Source organism: Mastigoproctus giganteus, chromosome 5 (assembly GCF_048544385.1).
Source record: "Mastigoproctus giganteus isolate SK-2022 chromosome 5, ASM4854438v1, whole genome shotgun sequence".
NCBI lineage: Eukaryota > Metazoa > Arthropoda > Arachnida > Uropygi > Thelyphonidae > Mastigoproctus > Mastigoproctus giganteus.
The window spans coordinates 45,807,931-45,832,238 of NC_143579.1; the positions used below are offsets into that span (position 1 = coordinate 45,807,931).

The 24,308-nt window shown below is 36.2% G+C and overlaps 1 protein-coding gene across 1 annotated transcript in view; it reads right to left on the reverse strand.

Moving 5' to 3' along the window:
- LOC150085357 (receptor expression-enhancing protein 5-like) overlaps nt 1–24,308 on the reverse strand; it is a 73,319-nt gene that overhangs the window by 30,283 nt on the left and 18,728 nt on the right. Inside the window, exon 2 of the mRNA XM_090373172.1 lies at nt 9,147–9,240. Coding sequence (XP_090229298.1) covers nt 9,147–9,240 — 94 coding nt within the window. The remainder of the gene's footprint in view (nt 1–9,146; nt 9,241–24,308) is intronic.

Sequence of the window (24,308 nt, forward strand, 5' to 3'; positions counted from 1 at the left end):
ACAAACATCTTCTTTCGTCTTCTCAACCTCCAACCCAAGCACAGTACTAAGTACTATAGGTTCTAATACCTCTCGTGTTTGGGGTTTTCAAAAAAAAAAAAAAAAAAAATGAAAGTGTCTGCATTTCTGCCCAGACACAATAGGAGGGAGTATATGATGAGGGCATTGTCAATGAATTTGGCCCTGGAGAGACTGTGCAAGGCTCGTGGGGTAAAATCTTTTTCGGCATGGTCTGTGCTTGCTAACAATACAGATCGCTTTTACAGGGATGGGATACACTTAAATAGAAAGGGTGCAAAAATATTTGCTGATGCTATCGAGGCAGTGTTAGGTGGGTCGGAATACTGCTAGATTGTGGGGATTCACAGACTAAAAGATTAACAGTAGCTGCATACAGAGGCGAAAGTGATTCTTGCACTGATTCTATAGTAATGAGCAGAAGCCTAGAGAGCAAGTTGCTGGGGATTTCATGAGCTGCTGGGAGTCATCATGGAACAAGTAAATACATGGGCCGTGTTAGAGTAACTAAGAGCAAGAACAGGTGAACGTATACTTGCATGAACACCAATGCTAGAAGTACAGCAAACAAATTTGATAAACCGAAGTACTGATCAAGGCATCAAAGCCAGATATTGTTGGGATATCAGAGACATGGTGCCACACAGATATAAGCAGTGCAGAATTGGAATTTGGGGAGTACAACGTGTACAGAAAGGACAGGCAGGGTAGGAAGAGGGAGGGGTTATGCTGTTAGTTAATAAACACAAAATCTAAGGAAGCGCATCCAGTTGACATGGGTGGACAGTGCAATGCTGAGTGTTTGGTGGGACAAACATTGGGAAGGGGAAAATAAGAGTAGAAGTGTGTTATAGGCCTAATGATTCTGATGAGTACAACAAACAGTTGTGCAGAGAAATAGTGGGCCAGTAAATCAGAATGTCTTATGAGGGATTTTAAGTTTTTCAGATATTGTCTGGTACTTGTGGGTTGGTCAATCACATGCTAGGAAGACTTTTGTGGATTTATTGGAGGATCGTTTTCTACAGCAACATGTTTGAGGGGCATCCATAGGGTGTAATACTCTTGATCTGATTATCAGCAGTGATTATTCATGGATAAAGAATTTGCAAATAAAGGAACCACTAGGTGACAGTGATCACAGCGCACTGATGTGGGATTTATTTAAAGATGTAACTAGCATCAAGGGCAAATGGAAGGGTTTTTGCTTTCTTAAATGTGACTACAGTGGTCTCAAACAGTTTATATTCTATACAGTGGGACCAACTGATGATGTTACCAACGGTGAATTCTAAGTGGGAAGCCTTCAGGGACTTAATCTTGGAAGCTACTAGGCTTTTCATACCAACTAAGAAACACTGTTCAAGGTTCAGGTCTAAATGGATGTAAGATGAATTAATGAGGCTTTAAATGCATGGGATGCATATAAATTATCAAGCGACACAGAAGCCTATGGCAGATTACAAGAAATATTTGACAAAGGATGCAAAGGAAAACAGCACAGAGTTCTTTATTTATGTAAACTCTAGAAGGAAGGGGATGAATCAGATTAGTCCACTTAACATAGATGGTTCGACTATTGATGATCTTGCTCAAGTAGCTAATAAACTGAATGAGTATTTTGCATCTACATTCACACGAGGTGTTATTCAAGGAGAGGAATGCCAGAAGTTTATCAAACTCCAACAGGGAGCTAAGTGATTTTGTAATAACCGAGAGCAAAGTTGAAGAGAAATTATTGAAGTTAAACATAGAAAAGGCACCTAGGATGGATGGAATCTATCAAGTTATATCGAAGGAAGCAGTGAGGTAGTTAGCAAACCCTTAGCCATAATTATGAGAGCATCCTTAGATTCAGGGGAGATCCCCATGGACTGGAGATGTGCAAATGTATCCCCAATTCACAAAAGGTGACAAATAATTATAGACCTGTTAATTTAACTTCTGTTCTGGGGAAAATAATGGAGTCACTGGTTAAAGAGGTGATGCAGGATCACCTAGACAAGACTGCAGTAATAGTGGATCTCGAAAGAAATGATTGAGTGAAGGAAACAAGAAGTCCGATGGTGCAAGATCGGGTGAACAGGCTAGATGGGGCAGTATTTCATATCCACAAGTGGCTGCTTGTGGTTTTGCAATTTCAGAGGTGTGAACTGGGGCATTGTCTTGAAGCATTCTCACCCCTTTGGACAGCATGCCATACCTACATGTTTTGATTTTATCCCATAATTTTGTGAGTAAGTTGGCATAATAGTCACCTGTAATCGTTCTACCTTTCAGCGTAATCAGTCATTATTACGCCTTTCTCATCCCAAAACACTGTCAGCAAGACCTTTCCTGCTGATGCTTGGACTCTTGCCTCCTTAGGGGGTGAGGAACCATAATGTCCCCATTCCATGGACTATTTTTTACTTTCAGGGTCGAAATTGTGTATCCAACTTTCATCCAGAGTGACTAGACGAGAGAAAAAGTCTTCCTCATTTTTTTTTGGCACAGGGCTAACAACTCTTGTAATTTCTGTTGTCGATCAGCCTTCCGGAAACCAGTCAATAATCGGGGAATCCATCTTGCACTCAATTTCCGTAAATAGAGTTGGTCGTGAAGGACTGTTTCAACAGAGCCCAGCCCACACTAATCTTCACCTCCTGGGACAATCCACGCACAGATATCCGGCGATCTTCCTTGATTAACAACTCGAATTATGTTTGTTTATTGTTTTGTTTATTGGTTTTTAGGAGCACTAGCAACTAAGGCCATATTGCTCCGGGATCTGCGGTGGTCCTTCCTTGACCTTTCCGCATCTTCCGTATTTGGTGGTGACGGGCTCGAACCCCAGTCTAATCAAGAAGCGTGTGCTACGCACTGCTGCTCCTTCCCACCTGGCTACGGAGGCACCTAACTCGAATTATCCGATCGTGTTGTCATCAATGGCTGAATGGGGACAACCACACCTAAACTGTCAATGCCATAGGATGGGGGCTTCATCCTTATATACAGCAGTCATGTTCTCGTGGATTTCTTTAGGAGAATTCCCCTTCAAGAACAGATACTGGATTACAGCTCTGGCTTCAACTTTGTCCATGATGCTACTTCATCACACGTTCAGCTCCATAAGAGATAAACAAATTAAGACAAGGCTGAAATTTTACACCTTTAGTACAGAGATATATATGATGCTACACACAAAATATCATGACTCTGTGATATGTGGAAGTAGGTGAGGACAATTCTTTATTGAACCACCCTCATAGTTTCAATAAATTGAAGGCAGAACTAGACAAATATTTGGAACGAATGGATTAGTGAAATGGAAAGGTTTTTTTTTTTTTTTTTTTGGCTGATGCTATATAAGCTTGCTTTCTTGCATCATGTGCCTCTACTAATGCTAATATTTGTTCACTTCCAGATGTCTATTTGTTAATATTCTCATCACACTACACCTATTGCATCTCTTGTTCCCCACCTATTCTGAAACAAAACTTTCCTTCTGATGTGGATTTTACCCAAGTTTATTATAACTGTTCATCTTGAAAATGCAAGTGGTCATAGTGATGCTAATCACTATGACTACTTGCATTTTTGTTAATGTTTTCAATGTAAATTTGAAAACGTTTAACAAAAATCAGTTGAAAAAAAATTATTGTAGGATATAAAAGAAAAAAGAAAAAAAAAAAAAACATAAAAAGAAAACAACAAAAAGTAAATGATCAGCCAAAGGAGATATATTTTTTTTCCTGGTCTATAATGTTGTCAAAAACATCACCTAAAGCACATCTGTATTTGTCTCGAGGTATTCATTGATATATTTCTGAGCCAACCATTTGGAATTTCCGTTTACGTGTTTGGTCTGGGATTTTAACCATTTCCATTCTTGCCCAATGTTGTTTGTATGTGCCCTTGAAACAGGATCAACAAAGCATTCTTTATGTTTCACCATTAAATGGTTGTAGGCTAGGCATTAATCTTGGATTATGGTTGTGCCATTTTGGTTCTTTATGAATGTTAAGTAAAACTTTGATCTGATTCCATTCATTCATATATACTGAAAAGTGACATTTTGACTAGGTTGCATCCTCTCTCAAATTTCAATTTTATTAGCAGAGTTTCGTTTACTTGAACTGGTAGTTGTTACCAATATCACTTAACCAAATTGGTTCTTCTATGAATTTCAAAGTATATTGCACATTTATTTATAATATTTCACATAGGTATTATTATTTAATCTGTTGTTGATTTGACAAAAGTTTGCTGTAAGGACTAGAAATAAATTATGTCGATTAATTACTTTGACAGTTGGGGTCTTTCAAAGTAATTGTCTATCAAACACACATATCTTTTAAACATTTTTGACACATTTCTAGTGCACTTTGTACATCATAACTCTCACAATATCTCTTATTTTGACTTAACTGAAAATTATAATTGCAATTGAAACACAATTCACTTCTTACTAGGTTATTTTCCATGAAAAAAGTCAGCACACTTTTTCCATTTCTACTGAGAGATTGCAAATCAAAAATATTCACTCCCACTCTTTTAAAGGACACAAAAACCACAAGCGAAAGGGGTAAGTGACATATTTCTGTCAATATGACTGAGTGGCACCAAGGTGGAATTAGGCACTTTATGACATCATAAAATGCCCAACCCTCACAAATGACATATGAATAATTACAGTGGATTTGTCTACTGTCTATTCAAGAAGCTGATAAAGCGAGTTTCTGATGCAGCCGACACTCTACGTACTGCTGCTGGAGTACACTACAGACTTTGCCAATGAGTTAATATAATAGGAAATATTCTCACCTGTGTAATGAAGTCACTTCTGGCTTTAAATGTTTTATTCCCCACTCATAGGGGAAAAACCCCAAATGCATATATGTGTATTGTCACATAAATATACTCATTTGTTTCTCACTCTTCCCCTTGAGAATGTAACAAAAAAAAAAAGTCTCATTTTGGGGAGGTTTTAAATTTTTACTTATTGTGCTTTGCATTTATTTGATGCCTGCCATTCTATCATCGTTCCACACTTGTGATGTGGAGATCTCTTGCACATAAATCATGGTTTTCTATATATTCATGTTTTAACCTAGTTTATCATCATAGAAAAACAGTTTTTGCAAAGCTTCTGAGTTATAAGGAGACCTTGAAATAAATTGCAGGCAATTTTCTTATTGCAAACAAAAAAAGGCAAGGAAATTTGGGTTCAAAGAACAGACAGCTTGGAAATCAATGAAAGACCAAGATATTCATAGTTATATTTTTCTCACTTGTGATTAGCATTAGCAGAGGCATTTGATGCAAGAAAGCAAGCTTATGCAGCATCAGCCAAAAAAAAAAAAAAAAAACCACTTCCACTTCACCCCTCTGTTCGTTCAAAATACCTGTCCAGCTGAGCCTTAAACTTATTTAGACTATCAACTTCCACGACAAGGGATGGAAGTCTGTTCCACCAACCAACCACCCGCTGGCTAAAGGCAAATTTCCGCACGTCTATCCTACATCTGTCTTTCCTCAGTTTGAATTTATGCCCTCTCAGGTGATTTTTCTGAGCTAGAGGAAGAATCCCATCAGCATTGAGCATGCTTAAACCATTCAAGGCTTTATACACCTCTATCAGATCACCTCGCTGGTGCCTAGTCTCCAGACACTGGAATTTGCAAAACTTAAGCCTTTCTTCGTAAGAGCACCCCTTTGTTCCATTCACTAATCTTGTTGCCCTTCTCTGTACTCGTTCCAGCAGCTCTACATCCTTCTTGAAATGAGGCCTCCAGACCTGTATACAGTACTCTAGGTGTGGCCTGACCATTGCCTTATACAAGGGAATAATCACCTCTTTATCCCTGCTAGAAAAATTCCTATATATCATTGACAATACACCATGAGCTACTTTTGCAGCCCGTCTGCACTGCTCAGAGAACTTCATATCTGCCTGCACAACCACCCCCTATCACTGTCAGTGTAGTACCACAGAGTTGATACGTTGCTCTGGGGTTGCTGTTTCCCATGTGTAGTACTTTACATTTGTCAATGTTAAACTTCATTTGCCACCTCTCAGCCCATCTGCTCAACCTTTCCAGATCCTGTTGCAGCAGCATAGTGTCAGTAGTGTCCTTGACAACCCTGCCTACCTTTGTATCGTCTTCAAACTTTGACATCAAGTTTGATATACCATCATCAATATCATTTATAAATACAGAAAACAACAACGGACCCAACACTGAGCTCTGAGGGACTCCACTAATAACATTAGTCCACGACGAGCAGTGTCCATTGATTACCACTCTCTGTCTTCTTCCCCTCAGTCACCCATTATCCACAGCAGCAATTTGCCTCCAATGTCACACTGCTCCACTTTATGCAGCAGTCTTCCATGTGCAACAGTATCAAAAGCCTTTCTAAGATCCAAGTATATCATATCAAAGTTATTCCCTGCATCCAGTTCCTTTGTGACTGCATCATAGTATCCAATCAAATTGGTCAGGCAAGACTTCCCCTTAACAAAACCATGCTGTGTCCGAGCTATAACTGAAGTCTTGTCTAAATGATTCTGCAGTGCTGCTTTAACTAGTACCTCCATTAATTTTCCTGGAACAGAAGTTAAACTCACAGGTCTATAATTACTTGTGTCAGCCTTTGATCCTCATTTGTGAATTGGGGTCACATTTGCACATCTCCAATCTGTGGGTACCTCCCCTGAGTCCAAGGAAGCTCTCATAATTATGGCTAAGGGTTTGCTTACTTCCTCTGCTGCCTCCTTTTATATAACTGGATAGATCCCATCCACCCCGGGTGCCTTTCTTGTGTTTATCTTCAACAATTTCTCCTCCACTTTACTCTCAGTTATTACAAGATTCTCTAGCTTACTGCTAGAGTTGAATACACCTCTGGCATTCCCCTCGCTAAATAACTCATGTGTGAATATCGATGCAAAATATTCATTTAGTTTGTTAGCTACCTGAGCAGGATCATCAACCGTTGACCCATCGATATCAAGTGGACCAATCTGATTCATCCCCTTCCTTCTAGAGTTTACATAAGTAAAGAACTCTTTGCTGTTTTTCTTTGCATCCCTTGCCAAAGATTTCTCGTAATCTGCCTTCGCCTGCCTAAATTCCTTTGTAACTTGGTTACAGATCAACTTGTATCTATCATAGGCTTCTGTGTCATGTGTTAATTTGTATGTATCCCATGCATGTTTCTTCTCTGCCATATGCCTCATTAGTTCACCTGACATCCATTTAGGCCTAAACCTTGAACAATATTTCTTAGTTGGTATGTAAAGCCTAGTAGCTTCCAAGATAAGTTCTTTGAATGCTTCCCATTTTGCATTTGCTGTTGGTAACATCATCATTTGGTCCCATTGTATAGAATTTAAATACTGTCTCAGTCCATCGTAGTCGCCTTTACGAAAGCAATAACCCTTGCCTTTACCCCTAATGGTAGTTACCTCTTTGAGTAAATCCCACTTCAGCAAACCGTGATCACTGCCACCTAGTGGTTCATTTATCTGCAGATTCTTAATGCATGAAGAATCACTGCTGATAATCAAATCAAGAGTATTCCTCACTCTAGTTGTCTCCTGAACATGCTGATGTAGAAAACAATCATCCAATAAATCCACAAAAGCCTTGATAGTGTGTGAGTGACCAGCCCCCAAATTCCAGTCAATATCTGGGAAATTAAAATCTCCCATTATAAGACTCTCCGATTTACTGGCCCACTATTTCCCTGTACAGTTTCTTATTATACTCATCAGAGTCATTAGGCCTATAGCACACTCCTACTCTCAATTTTGATCTCGCAATGCTTGTGTCACACCAAACTGACTCAACACTGCACTGTCCAGAGATGTCCACTGGCTTCACTTCCTTGGATTTTATGTATTTCTTAACTAATAGCATAACCCCTCCTCCCTTCCTATCCAGTCTATCCTTTCTGTAGACGTTGTACACCCCAAATTCCAGTTCTGCATTCCTTATATCTGTGTGACACCACGTCTATGATATCCCAACAATATCTGCCTTTGATGTTTTGAGCAATACCTCAAATTCATCAAATTTATTTACTAAACTCCTAGCATTGGTGTACAGGCAAGTATACATGCACCTATTTCTATTCTTAGCTACCCTAACACAATCCATGTGTTTACTTGTACCGCAATGACTCCCAGCAGTCTCTGAAATATCCTGCATCTTGTTTTTCAGGCTTCTGCTCATTCCAATAGAAGCAGTTATAAGAAGATATAAAAGTTATATTACAAGAATCATGTACACTAATATTTAGACATTAAATATGGTAATATTAAAAATGTGAGTAACAGAAGTTCTGGTTTTATAACAGAAATTATGTACAGAATAAATAAAAAATGAAGATGTCTTGAGATGTTTTAAAAATGAAACAGTGAGAAGAAAGGCTAGCGAACACAAAAAATATATAGAATAAAAAATAAATTGGTTAGGTCCAGAAGGAAGGCCTAATCAAGCTATAATAGAACAAAAAAAAAAAAAAAAACCCTTTTCCCAAGGCCTTTTATGAAAACAGACCTCTAGAGAATGAACCAGTCTTATATAAGATAATAATAAAAAGTATTCTAGATTAAAATATTCTGTGCAGAATTGAAGAACCAAATATTTTGTAAATAAAAAAAAATTTCCATTCATACACAGTTGTAGTCACTGCTACAACAATGGTTACCAACTGGCTGTGCATTTCTGTGGCAGTTTGTTCTTGCAATGTGCATACCTGTGTCTACACACACTATCCTATAACCACAGCCAGCCTAAATGGCTTTGCATTGATATTTTGCATCAGGTACTTAATAATATCTCATTCATTTTATTGTCATCAATAAATCTGCATTCAAAAATACAACCTCTAAAATGATTGCTTGGAGGTTGTAAAAACAAATGCAAATTTAATGATTTCCTTTTTCTTTCATAATAGGTTTATTTACAAATTCATAACAGAAATTGCTATTAAACACTAGATCAAATATAGTGTTAAAAAAAGTGTTATAGAGTAGCTATAACTTTTTAAGTGCTAATTATCATTTAGTTTTAAACTTGTTACGATTGATTTTGAATAAACCTAAGGTTTCTGAATTAACTTTTATATATACTTACGAAGCATATGCTGGATATACAAATCCAATACTATTGCATATCAATTCAGCACCATGACCAATAATCATGTACACAGCAAACAGTGAAAGAAAACCTTTAATAAAAGAAAATCCACATAAACACTATGCAATTAAAGGTTTTTCAATTGTATAAAAGTATGACAAAAGTAACAAGAAAGGAAGAGTCTCACCATACATTTATTTAATAGCACTAAATTAGTTTACATTCATTGTCAATATTCAATCAGGCACAGACTAGTAGCAAAATATGAACTGAAACATTTCTAACAAATGACATCATTAGTAAAAAATCAGATTACAGTATACTCTTAATTATCCATGTGCAAATTTATCTACGCATGATTTTTCAACTTGCTTTTCTTTAAATTTCTGTTACTTGAAGGCATATTGAAAGAGCAGATACAGCTGTTTGGGCAAGCCAGTGAGCCACTGGCATTGGGTGGCAAAAAAGGGTGAAAATAAAAATGTTCCTCAAATTTTCTTGTCATTTTACTTTTTTAAGTTAAATTCAATTATATTTTCTTGGGACAACCTTCTGATTGTCTTTCCTATCTGGGCCGTACTCAATACTCAGATTCGCTAGCAATAGAGAAAATAACTAAGTGAGGAATCAAAGTGTCTTAGACAGGCAACAAAAGACCTGGAACCAGTACTGTGAAACAGCATACAGTCAGGACTGGGGTGTGTCTGCCGGGGGCAGGGGTTGATGACGTTGTAGAGCGAATATCGTCTTTTGGGGGCGCGGAGGGTGATGTAGTTGTACACGTTGACACTAGTGATATTAGGAGTGGGAGACCGGCGGAATTACTTAACAAGTGCAGGTCGCTGTTGAGCAAAAGCCGGGAATTGGGGTTGAGTTTGAAAGTGTCTGCAATTCTGCCCAGACACGATAGGAGGGAGTATATGATGAGAGCCTTGTCGATCAATTCGGCCCTGGAAAGATTGTGCAAGGCTCAAGGGGTAGAATTTTTTTCAGCCTGGACTGCTAATGCTATAATTTGAACTAGACTTTAAATTTCTCTCTTTCACACTCTTCCAGTTTTGTGCTTTCAACAGTCTAAAGTGGTACTGCACATGGGCAGCACAGTAAACCCAGAGTAACTTATCAACTGTGTGGTACTACACTCAGGGTAGAGGAGAACGAAAAAGACCTGGGGGTAATTGTGCACTCAGATATGAAGTTCTCTGAGCAGTGCAGCCAGGACAGCTCATGGGGTTTTGTCAATGATATACAGAAAAATTTCTAGCAGGAATAAGGGTGTGATTATCCCTTTGTTTAAGGCAATGGTTAGGCTGCATCTTGAGTACTGTATACATGTCTAGAGGCCTCACTTTAGGAACGATGTAGTTCTGCTGGAATGGGTGCAGAGAAGGGAAACAAGTTGAAGGGAACAAAAGGGTGCTGCAAACTACTGTCTCGAGACTAGGCACCTGCAGGGAGATCTGACTGAGGTGTTTAAAGCCTTGAATGGATTGAGTAAGCTGAATATTAATGGTATTCTTCCACTTCCTGAGACTACACACACGAGAGGGCATAAATTCAAGTTGAGTAAGGATGGTTGCAAGATAGATGTGTGGAAGTTTGCCCTCATCCAGCAGGTGGTTGATTGTTGCAAGAGGCTTCCATCTGTTGTGGAAGTGGATGGGCTGAATAAATTCAAGGGGAACCAGACAAATTCTTGGAGGGTATGGATAAGTGCATTGTTTTTTTGTTTTTTTTTTTGTTTTGGCTGATGCTATATAAGCTTGCTTTCTTGCATCATTTGCCATTATACTACTAAAGCATTATGATTCTTAAAAAAGTAATGAGGGTAAAAGTATTATCAGTATGTAATCTTGATATTTTTTAATTCTCGTTACTTGGATATTTATTAATGGTCCATGACACCATAAACTGTCATAAGTACTTGTGACTCCCACCCCCAAACCAAACTTTCACTTGGTGGGGGGAGAACTGAAACTTGACTAAGGTTAAGCTTTCAAACCATGGATTTCAGTAGAATCCTGAAACTTGTATTAAGTGTATATATTTAGTTCATAACATTTCAATAAACAACTTATACAACCTCACATATGATAAAGTGAATTTTTTGAATTAACTTTAGCTAGTTTTATGGCTTCCTTCATATGAGAGATGAAAATTACATCCAACCACCAATTACTGATGGATGCAACCAGCTGTGCTGCAGTTTTGCTAAATTTTCAGTACCTATCTATTCACCAAAAAAGCAGTACCTACTTCTAGAACCCCAAGGCACACAAAGGACACTCGCAAATATAAAAGGCAGTGTTAAGTGAAAATCCGTTTGCTAAGGGGAGGAGGAGCATTTTTTTTCAAATGCTTTTTTTTTTTGTAAAATTTAAAGTAAAAATATATTACCACCATATTTTATTTACTATAAAAGAAACAACAAAATGGCAAAAACTGTGTTTTCAAAAGGGAGTGCTGTGAATTGTTTGCAGTCATATATTTCAATACTACACACAAATTTTGCGTGGCAAATGGGGGGGGAGCTCCAAGCAGTCAAAAAATGAACCCAGGGGACTTTTTTTTTTTTTTTACTTATGCAAAATTTACCTATAGCATTCAAATATATAGTTGCAGACTCAATCACTGCACTTTCTCCTCCAACACATTCACACTGATTGTGTAGTGCAAAGTGCCTTTTCAATGAAATCCACATTGGGAGCAGTTTCTCAGACCCTTATGTTTTCTCAAAAGTAGCATAGAGATTAAATATAACAGTTCACTGTTAGTAAGGGACCCACTGTGAGAAGTTAGCAACTCCTCTACATCATTTGTGTTGATCCACTCGATTACTGCCACAGTTGCCATGTAGCTAATATTATCAATTGCATTGGACAGAACATCTTCAAAATCAGGGAAGCCCTATAGGTCTTCTGGGTACAAATGCTGTCAGACACCTTTCATACAAGGTGGTGAGACTTCACTCCAGGCCTCAGCCTCATTGATGTTTCAGACTGCCTTCATTATATAGAAAATTTTCCATAAGTTCCACATGCTTTGCCTATCCTAATCATCAGTAATGCCTTAACAACAAAACTATTTATGTAAAATAATTTTGAGGCAGTGCAACACAACTCTGGCACACGAAAATGACAGCAACCAAGAGGTGGTACAGAATTTGCACAAAACAAGTGTACATGCCTATCTGGGTGCTTCCTGTCCCTAGTACTACTCTTCTGCAGCTCCCCTCCAGATGTTTTCATACAAAAATATTTTTCTTGTCAAATTTTTGAAATCTGCAGCATTATAACATTTGCATTGGCTGGAGAATGGGAGGATGCTAACCAGAAGGTTAGCACCACTCATCCCACAAATGAAACCTGCATGCTTCTTCATTTAATTAAAATATTAATTACTTTGGAGTATAGATCAAATTTATAATGCATATCTTAATACTTTTATTCAATTTCATTCTCATGTACAAGGACTGATCGAAAAAGTGAAGTTCCTTGGTCATACAATTTTTTCATAAGGACATATTTGGATTCTGGAACTAGTACTAAAAATATACAATGTATATTTTTAGTACTATTTCCTTACTAAGAACTACATCTATTAAGGTACTTATAAAAAAAAAAACCATTTCACATATATATTCACTCTAAACTTTATCCAGTTCCTCCTTGAAATTATTTAAGCTATCACCTTCCACAACAACATATGGAAGTTTGTTCCAGTAATCAACAATCTGCTGGCTAAAGGCAAATTTCTGCACATCTATTCAATAACTGTCTTTCCTCCATTTGAATTTATGCACCTTCAGGTGTGTAATCTGAGCAAGAGGAAGAATCCCATCAGAATTGAGCCTGCTCAACCCATTCAAGACCTTATACACCTCAATCAGATCACCTTGCAGGTGCCTAGTTTCCAGACGCTGCAATTTGCAGAATTTGAGCCTTTCTTGGTAAGACTACCCCTTCATTCCCCTCACCAATCTTGTTGCCCATCTCTGTACTCGCTCAAGCAACTACATCCTTCCTAAAATGATGCCCTCAGATCTGTACACAGTACTCAAGGCTTGGCCTGACCATTGCCTTATACAAAAGGATAATCACCTTTTCCCTACTAGCAAAATTCTTGTATATCATTGACAATACCCCATGAGCTGCTCTGGCAGCCTCTCTGCACTGCTCAAAAAATTTTCCTTCTGCTTGGAAATTTGCTCATATCCAGCCAGTTCCTAGAAAGGGTTACAAATCCCTCCCATCCAATTATCGTCCCATTGCAATTACTTCATCTCTTTCTAAAGTAATGGAGAAATCAATTAACCACCAACTCTTAAACTACACAGATTCCTTCCATCTGATCAATAATCACCAGTATGGATTCCGTCAGTGTCAATCCACTGGTGATATTTTGGCTTATGTTACCCATTTACAGGCAAATTCAATGGAAAAGTTCAGTGAAACAAAAGCAATTGCACTTGACATCTCAAAGGCTTTCAATCATGTTTGGCATAAAGGTCTTCTAAACAAGCTTCCATCTTATGGCTTGCCAACTGATTTTTGTAATTGGTTATCCAGTTTTCTCTCAAACCGCTCATTGAAGATGATCGCAGACGGCTCTCTGTCTTCTAACTTCTCCACTAATGCTGGTGTCCCCCAAGATTCAGTTCTTTCCCCCATCTTTTCCTCTTGTATATTAATGACCTTCTTCCATTGACTGGAAATCCTATCCATAGTTTTGCCGACAATAGCACATTGTATTCCACTTTCTAGTTTGAGAAACCTTGCCCTGCTCAATCAGATTCGACTTCTCAAATATCTACTATTAATTCCTTAAATGCCGATCTCCAGGTAATTCTCCAGTGGGACAAAGACAACTTAGTTGATTTTAATCCTTCTAAAACTCAGTCCTGTCTTATATCTCGCAAAAAGGATTTGTCAGCTCTATGCTTATCTTTGGTGATACTCCGATCTCGAGACGATGATATTTCTCTTCTGGGGATTACCTTGACTTCTAATCTCTCTCTCTCTCAGCAAAAGCACATTACAAATATTGCTTCCTCTGTTTCTAAAAAACTTGGTTTTTTCTTTCGCTCTCAGCATTACTTTTCTTACAAACAGCTGTTCACTCTGTACAAATCGCGAATCTGCCCTACAATGGAATATTGTTCCCGCATCTGGGGTGGTGCCCCCAAAACCTCCCTCAGTCTTCTAGATTCCATTCAGTTAGGTTAATTAGTGACTCATCTCTAACAGTCTCTCCACTTGTTATTTCATAGACATACTGTTTCTGCTGCATGCCTTTTCTACAGATATTTCCATGGGCATTGTTCTTCTGAATTGGCTTCTATAATTCCCGCTCTCTTTCAAAGCAGTCCAAACACCAGCCACATTCATTTACCTGATCTTCAAATAGGCCTATGAGGTTGTGAGAATTCATATTCACAAGAATTAAATTGATACACCAACTGTGTTGTATTAAATAATAATTTAATACTGCAAAATAAATGTACATAACATAGATATTTATAATTAAAACAATTAAAACTATTTACAATAAAATAATACAAATAAAATAAGAGCGATAAAAGTATTATAAAGCATTAAAATATGTTAAAATAAAATACATTAAAATACTTAAAATACTGGATACCGAAGCTTTCAGAGGCATCCGCCTCCTTTCTCAACAGGAGATTTTTAATTATAACACATCCTTAAATGTTACAAATTCGTGGCTTGAGAGTTTACGAATTTGTTCATCCGAGAACAATACCATTAGCAAAGACAGGGGAGTTCGTATGCATCCCCTCCTTGAGGCTGTAGTAATCGGACGGGATGATCAATTCCGCTTAGCACGCTCCCGAGCCAATATCCAGTTCTAGTATGCATGAGGGGAATACCGCCCATGCACGTGTGGAACCACGTGCGCCGTGAACCTGCTATTTAAGGATGTGTTACAATTAAAGATGCACTATAGAGAAAGGAGGCAGATGCCTCTGAAAGCTTCAGTATCCGGTATTTTAAGTCTTTTAAAGTTTTATAATACTTTTATCGCTCTTATTTTATTTTATTTGTATTATTTTATTGTAAATAGTTTTAATTGTTTTAATTATAAATATCTATGTTATGTACATTTATTTTGCAGTATTAAATTATTATTTTAATACAACACAGTTGGCGTATCAATTTAATTGCTTGTGAATCCATTTACTGGCCAACTTCAAACTCACAGAACCAACTTTTCATCTTCCTCGTTTATTCATTCAACTGCTGTTTTCTGGAACGACCTTCCTTCATACGTATTTCCTGAAAATTAGTCTACAAAAGTTCAAGTCTAATGTCAACAAATATTTTTTTTCGTCTTCTCAACCTCCAACACAAGCACGGTACTAAGTACTATAGGTTCTAATACCTCTCGTGTTTGGGGGTTTCATGAAAAAAAAGTATATGCAGTACTTTGCATTTGTCAATGTTAAACTTCATTTTCCACTTCTCAGCCCATCTGCCCAACTTTTCTAGATCCTGTTGCAGTAGCACACTGCCATTACTGTCATTAACAACCCTGCCAACCTTTGTATCATCTACAAACTTGGACATTAAGCCTGATATATCTTCATCAATACTATTGATAAATATACAAAACAAAAACAACAATGGGCCTAACACTGAACCCAGGAGGACTCCACTAATAACATTAGTCCACGAAGGGCAACGTCCATTGATTACCACTGTCTTCTCCCACTCAACCACCCTTTTATCTATTTTAGCAATTTGCCCTTAATACCACACTGATCCGATTTGTACAGTAGTTTTCCATTATTATGGCTACTTCCTTTGCTGCCTGGTTTAATATAACTGGATAGATCCCATCCACCCCAGGTGCCTTTCTCAGGTTTAACTTCAACAATTTCTCCTCCACTTTGCTCTCAGTTATTACAAAATCATTAAGCACCTTGTTACAGTTTGATAAACTTGTGGCATTCTCCTCCCTTAATAACTCCTCATGTGTGAATGTAGATGCAAAATATTCAATTGTCTCTTTCATTAATGAAAGAAAGGGGCACTCAAATCCAATTTCACATCTTCAGTCAGAAGAAAAGGAAACTTATATATGAAACTAGAAATTTATTAATTTTAGGTTACAAGAATCCACAGGTGGAACAAGGGAGTCCTTATCCCCAATGAACAACAGTTAAGTAATTTAATGATGTAAGTTCAATAATATGGTTTATTAGGAAGAGTGGAGATGTACTTCCACTTAACAACATGACACAGAAATACCTTGCAATAAGTTCACAAGAATAATACTGGTTATTTCATTAGGTCTAATAACATTACAGCTTGTCAAATCCTCTGAAAATAATATTCCATGGAGAGTTAAAGAATCCAATTACACAGGTGTAAATGAATTCTAACAGTGGGTTGTTAAAAGAAGCTTCAGCATGCTTCTAAATCCTCTATTACTAAGAAAAATCTGATATCTAGAAGCTAATGAGACCAGTTATATTCCAAATATCACCCATTAGACTTCATGAGATGATATCTTAAGGTAATGGTTCCTTTTAAATTCTAAGACAGCTATAAATTTTTTAAAACACATAAAAATAACATTATAATACTTTCTATAATCCATAAACCTTTCATACCATGAGCAATATTACCATACACTTTTTTCTTGAAAGATCAAACAAAATGGAGAAAATAAAATTATGTTCAGTCTAAACTAGAAGTACCATCTGTTTAGAGCTACCGGAGGTCCGGATTTTCCCAGACATGTCCTCTCTTTAAGATCCCTGGGGTCTTCTGGCAGGGATTTTAATATCTGTCTGAGATTTATAAGAAAATTGTCTGCAACTTAATGTTTTATTGAAAATAATTATAATTTCATTATATCACTGTACAGTGTCAAATTTTCTTCGATGGTGTCAACGCAGATCACACCACTACTCATCACTGTGTAGACTATAGAAGTGAGGATGCTGTTCTGGTTGTTGCATTGCAGTATTCAATGCATCAGTCTGAGGAATTTGAAACAGATGGCAAATATATCTATGGTTTGGAATCTACACTATCTGTGTACAATAATTAATTTGACTGTTTGGCATCTTGCTGTTGGACACATTGTAATTTGTGTTACTGCATGAAAATGTTTGTTTTTATCAATAAAAGTATTATGGATTTTACATTATATATTTTATTCAATATTTGGAAACAAAAATCCTCACATATTACTTTGCAAAGGAAGATGAGGTCATTTTTTAACTATAAAAATTTTAAAAATTAAATATTTAGATATTTTATTATTATTATTAAACTTTTATTATTAAATATTAATAAAAGAATTGTTCTTAATTTTTTTGAATTTTTTTTTTATTTTTGTTCTTCAACAAAATTTACCAAAGGCAAATTACTTTTTCTTTTGGTCACCAAAATGACGATTTTAACATTTTTTAGCTAGCATTTATTGCAAATTTTGGCATCTAATCTATGGCAAATGCTAAAAATTTCAACCTAATTTTAAATAACTCTAATGTATGTATGTATTTTTTTTTTTTTTTTTTTTTTTTTCAGAAAAATACCCAAGCCAAAATGCCAAAGAAAAATACAATTTCAACAGTGAATCAAAAAAGAAATTTCCTACAATTACAGATGGTAAGGTTTCATGGAAGCTAAATGCAAATGTGTGCTACTGTACAATATTCATTGCCAACAAATGCACTGCTGATTTACAATGTCATTTGGAATCAGATAAACATAAAAAGAATATTTGAAATGCAAGCAGTAATTCAAGTTTGAGTAAGTTTTTTCCAATACAAAATAAATCAGAGATGAAATTGATTCGGGCTGCAGAAGGAACATTAATATTCCATACAATCAAGCATCGCTAATCCTACAAATCAATGGATTGCTCAGCTGTACTTCACAAATTTTTTTTTTACCCGAATCAGTGCCAAAAAGTTTCATGTGCCCGTACAAAAACCAGTCTGAACACCTATATACTGAATATTCACTTTATATAAACATATAGCTCTTGTATTAAAAGGGATACAATGTTCTTCTGTTACAGTAATAGCACTATTAAGTTGTACAATATCAAAAAAGAACTAGTAACCTTCTTAAGCCTAATATATCTTTCTAATACTGTCTACATCCACTTATTATTATTATTATTAGCCATATGGTGCAAGGAAGCCTGAGGCTTATGCTGCACCAGCCAAAAAAATCTGAGTACCCTGAGAGAGATAGGAGGGAATCACCAAAAAAGAGAATGATGATATCCAGCTCAGGAACCTGGGTGTGCCAAGCCCATACTCACCAGATGCGAGCCCTTAAAATTTTGTTTTAGTATTTTTACAGCCCTTATTACATTCCTTGGTTCACACTACCTTGAATTGTTCTTAATTTTTGGCTGTTTTAAAAACAGAATGAACAAGCAAGTGATGGATAACTTTGAATCCTTTCCTTGTTGTGAATACACTTATGCTTCTTTCTGCTAATCTACAGTCTGCTCAATTATATCATACTTTCTTCAACAAGGAAGGAAATATGATGATTCAAAGACTGCCCTTTAATTTTTGGAACTATTTCAAAAACATACAGAGTATATGTGATTAATAACATTGAATCTTTTCCTCATTAGGAGCAGTAAGAATGAATTATACATAACTGTATGATAAAAAAAAATAATACTGCACATAAAAATGGAACATATCAGCATATAAAGCCTTTATGCTTCTTTCTATTAAAAATTTACTGAATTATATATTTTCTTCAAGGAGAAAAGGAAATATTACAATTCACTGCTGACTAAAGGTGAAACCATCTTGTTTTATGATCAATAAAATTCACTGAAGCTGGTTTCTAAGTAACTTTTAGCTATTAATAACTATAGAACTGGAAAGCAAACATGCTCTATACAAGTGACATAGTTGAGTGGTCAAATGCAGGAGTACAACAGAACATTCTTTTGAGTTGACCTTGGTTCAAATCAATGTAATTGCTAAATATGGTTAATGACTATATTCTTGTTAAATGATTAGTTTTAACCTCCCCAAGATGAAATGGTGATTGGTGATTCATTTCATTTTACATCCAATAAGATGAAATGATATACACATCACTTTGTGTTATATAAAGAAATAAAATACAGCATAAATTACTTAATTTTCCTCCTTTTGCCATATTCTGTGCTCCTATCCTCCTAAGTAATATAGTTGGTATATACTTAATACTTGTGGTCCAGGAGCAAGTTTATTTTCCAGAGATTAATAAACACCATACAATAATGTAAAGTGCACTCAACGCTCTGGTCTACCTTGCGACTATAATAGTTACTAATTATACATCATATTATATGACATTATGTTAGCTAAAAGGCATATATCTGTATCCATGCTTCAATATCATAAGTGGAAACACCACACTAATTTTATTCACTTTTTTTTCATCTTCCTTTCCAATAAGGAGCACCTTAACTTTGCCATAATCATCGAAGAAATACAATGGCAGAATTGGAAATTATTAAATTACATTAATTGCTACTACAATTATGCATGTGACACTATACCAACAAATATGTAGTGAAACAGTCCACATTCTTATGCAAGATCATATTCTCAGGCTTTTAGAAAAGGTGCCATAAATCAAAACAATGCAAGTAAAAATCCAAACAAATTTTTCTGGAGAAATAACAGTATAATAAGGGAAAAGAAAGGAAAAAAAAAAAAAAAAAAAAGGATTTTTTTTTCTTTCTCTCTTTTTTTTTTTTTTGAAGATTATTAATTTGCTTTTCCATCATATTCACTCAAAATTGTATGAGCAGAGTTGGGTAATGCTATGGACCAGGAGTCCACTATGCAGCTTTTCACAGATAGGAATATTTAATATTCAAATACAGACATTAAATATTTCTTCTTTAACACTGTTTATGCAGTTGTACTTTCAAGGTCCAAAGGCATCCAATTTCAGATATTGACAATCTGATCTCATTAAATGTTATCATTTTACATCATTACTTAAGTAATGATGACATGAACTTTCCTTTGTTTTATTAGCTATTTTTAAGAATGAAATAATAATAATCAAAATACTTAAAAGTCATTGAAAAAATATGAATACTTAGCACTGAAAGTGTAATGAGAGAGAAGCATACAGGATGGAATGCACAAAACCAGAAGTGGAATTGAGTCACTATTGCACAAGTACTAACTTTTTCTTTTTTACCAACCATTACTAAGGATGACATAAATACAGTACTTTAGAATCCAAATTATTATTTTAACAGCACTACACCATTATATCCATGTCATGCATTTGTCCACAGAAGGATATATTCACAGGCCAATTTGTATTTGTGCAAGCTAAAAATTCAGGAAAGCTCAGAAAGAACAACCCTACTCCCTTGCTGGTCCGTAAATTGGTTAACTACAGCCTTAATTTAAGAGCACTTCAGAAATTCCTCCATTCATCAACACAAATTGAACTCAATTTCCAAATGAGTGCCAGATGGCCAAAGCAAGTCAAAAGGAAGCAAGTCCAGGTAAACATTTTCTCTGCACTCAACTGTATCAAAATCATGACGTAAGTGGATCTACATAAATCAAACATATAGTCGAGGAATGCCTGCATATATTTTTTTTTACACATTGTCTGTCTACGTAAACTCTGTTCATGTTGCTCTCATCCTCTTGAATAATATGGTTGACATATTATATTAAAATATTACGATAAAAGAGCAATTTATTTACCAGAGATTAATAAACACCATACATCAGTATATAGTGCACTCAACACTTTGGTCTTTCTTTGCCAGTTATTACAATAACTGCTAATTATAAAACAGGTTCTGATAATGTAGAAAGGTCTCTGGTCAAGAACCACACTGAACAAGACTTGAAAGAAGCTCCAACTTAAAATTCCAAAAAAATATATAAAATAAAAAATCGCATGTGTATCCAAATATGCACAAAAGTTGTTTTATGTGAAAACATCTTTGACAAAAATCAAAACCATTTTAAAATTGAACAGCTAGAACCGAACTTATGGACGATGTAATGTTTTAGGGTCACACACACTACTTATTCTACTGAATTGGAAGAGGTTAGCAAAAACCAAGTTGATAGCTTAATTACCCATTTGTTCAATAGTATGATGCCACAATCATGATTGCAACAATACAAGCCGATACTATTTATTGTATATTATTATATAATACACAAGTTGAGGTATTTGTTCGGGTTAGTAAGAAAGCAAGTGGTTAAAACATTGACTTCTATATTTGGTCGACACGCTTCCCTATCGATTGTATCAAATCACGATAGATCAGTCATTCTTTGATAACAGTCACATGGAAATTAATTTGGCTAAAGATGATATAAGCAAAGCGGTTCTGATCAAGGAAAATCTCACCGCCCAATGGCAAATGTTGTTGTGAAGCGAGGATAAATATCTTAGAATCGCCACAGGAGAAACTGAAGTACCGTAGTGCCTACTATTTGACGAGTACACAGAGGAACTGTCCTTTCCCAGCATTTATCTTGGACAATTCAGAAAGAATTTACAAGCGTTGCCATCATGAACGGAGTGTTCATGATGGCAACGAGTGAGCTCAGACGATCTGACTGATGTGGTGTTCCTCCACATAGCAATGAAGATAATATAAGCATAAGCGTGATCAACATAAGCACAATCTATTCACTATGATTAGACAGCTCAATAAATCTACAATGTCCTTGACTCTGAGTGCTAATGAAATCAGCTAATTACACTAATTCACTAACTTTGATTTGGTATGTCATATCCGGAATGACGTCATTTCCACATCGCAAAATCGTGACAAATTGGTTTTACTACAGTCCGAAATTTAGTAGGTGCCACCAAAGATGTTTTCACATCAAAAAACCAATTGTGGAGCTTTCAGTAAATTATTCTATCACTACTTCACTGTATAAGCAAAGCACTGTGTGCTTACATATAATTGTTTGGATTATGAAGCATCGATAATAAAAACAGTTTTGTTTTTCTGGGACTGTTTTTAAGGTTTTATTTTTTTAAGCTGTTTAAGTATATACATGGTGTTTCAATTAAAAGGCACTAGTGTCTATCTTACTTATTTTTAGGTTTAGGCCATTTACCGTCTGTGTCTTTTTGATGACTAATGTTATATTTGGACTGTTTTTGAATTTGACATTAAAACTGGACTAAGTTTAAGACTTCTAAATCTTGCCTAATCAAGTGCTTTTTCTCAATGGGAAAGTTGTTCGCCATCCCTCGTTTTGAATAAAAATGTCACCGATGTACTTCTGAATGTAAACAGATTTCTTTAAAGAAAATAAAATAATAAAACAGTTGTAGCATAAGGAGTCAAAGCATTAAACCCACCAATAATTCATAAAATTCTTGGTGGGTTTAATGCTATTGCTGACCAATAAACCATTATATGCACATGCAATATGCTAAAATTTAGACAGATTTACATTTTCAATATATTTAATTTAGTGTGAGATTGGATTGTGCAGCTGCATTTCAGGCAGATTTATTCTAGTTAGTATATGAATGCATTAATTTAATAACTAATTTATTAATAATAGTAACCAATTTAATAAAATACAGTATAAGAATTGGTTTACATTTCATTAAATTAATTAGTGCATTAGCATAAAAGAGCTACTAATGTGCCTGATGTAGTAAAAGTATATACATCTGACTTCAGTTGTCCTTGAGAGTGTCACAGACATTCACTCAGATATGCCAAGCTGTGCTTGCTACCTGGGAGTCTAAAATTCTAATGAAACTGATATTCGGGTGACAATCGTGTCAAGTAGACCTAATTTTGTCGAAGTCCAGTTGCTCTGTGCCAGCCAGATCCTCTGCTCGCACCTTCACGATGGTGGGACTTTTAGCAACCCTAGGTATAACCCCCATGTGAAAGTGCTGAAATACAACACCTATCTTACTGTGGGTGACCACCCAGTGGAACCAATGTAAGCAGGGGTCGAGGCATGGCACCCACACCACAGAGAAGAATGCTGCCCCTCTGTGTTACCAGGCAATACTAGGTGGTAGATGACTCTCGTTAATCGGTTCAATAACACCACTTTGCTTATTGGAGGCTTGAAGTGGTGTAATCCATGTTTTGTCTCCAGAGCAAAGCTCTGGTAAACCATCCCCCATCTCTTCTGTCATGCAGTATGATTGATGTCTTTTGAGGTTATGATGGACATCATGGCGAGATCCAATCTTACATTTCAAGAGTACAGCTCTAAAACAGTGTTTGAAGGCTGGCCGCTAGTTAGTACACTGCACTGCACCTATTGGTAACTCTCTAGTAGGCTTGCTGATCAGCTGGTGTATAATCTCGCTGCCTCTACTCTGTCAGATAGTGACTGGAGGGAGTCCGAGTAGTGCTGTATGCGATTTAGCCTAGAATACACTGGGTGAGGGAGAGGGGGAAGTGAACTGATATCATGCATTGTTCAGTTGGATGAAACAAAAGCCTTCCGCTGACACATTCTTGCATGTTTTCACGGCACTGGTGGTGCAGACTGTCTTCGCAATTATGAGATTAGTTCTGTTGTAGTGCAGAAAACTAGTAAGCATAACTAAACTCACTTCCCTGTATAAATATTTCTTTTAAAATTATCAGTATTTTGAAATATTATTATGAAAATAAATGACCATGGATTTGTGGTTTAAAAAAAGGAACTTTAAAACGAGAAGTAAGTACTTCCAGTATTGCAACTGTGGTCAATGAAAACAAACACAATATTGTCACACTTCAAAGTGAGGATGAACGATCGCAGCCCTTTGTTCCCCAAAAATCCGAAGGGAAAAACGGGAACCAACTAATAAAAGACCAAAACGAAAGTATGATGACAGTTATTTTAATTTCGGCTTCACATGTGTTGTAAATAAAGATACTCCTGATGCACAGTGTCGTATATAAAAAAAAAATATATTAAACAATTCTTTGGCTTCCACTAAACTTGTGTTCCTTAAAAAGGTGTACCGTAAATATATTGTGAGATGAAAAGTGTTCCGTGAATAAAAAAGGTTAGGAAACGCTGATCCAAACCTTGGTTTTCCAATAAATGTGCTAAGGTTGTTCAAGAAAAAATGTTGCACACGTAATTGGCTCGTATCCAAATCTCCAGGTTCATTTTCTGCCTAC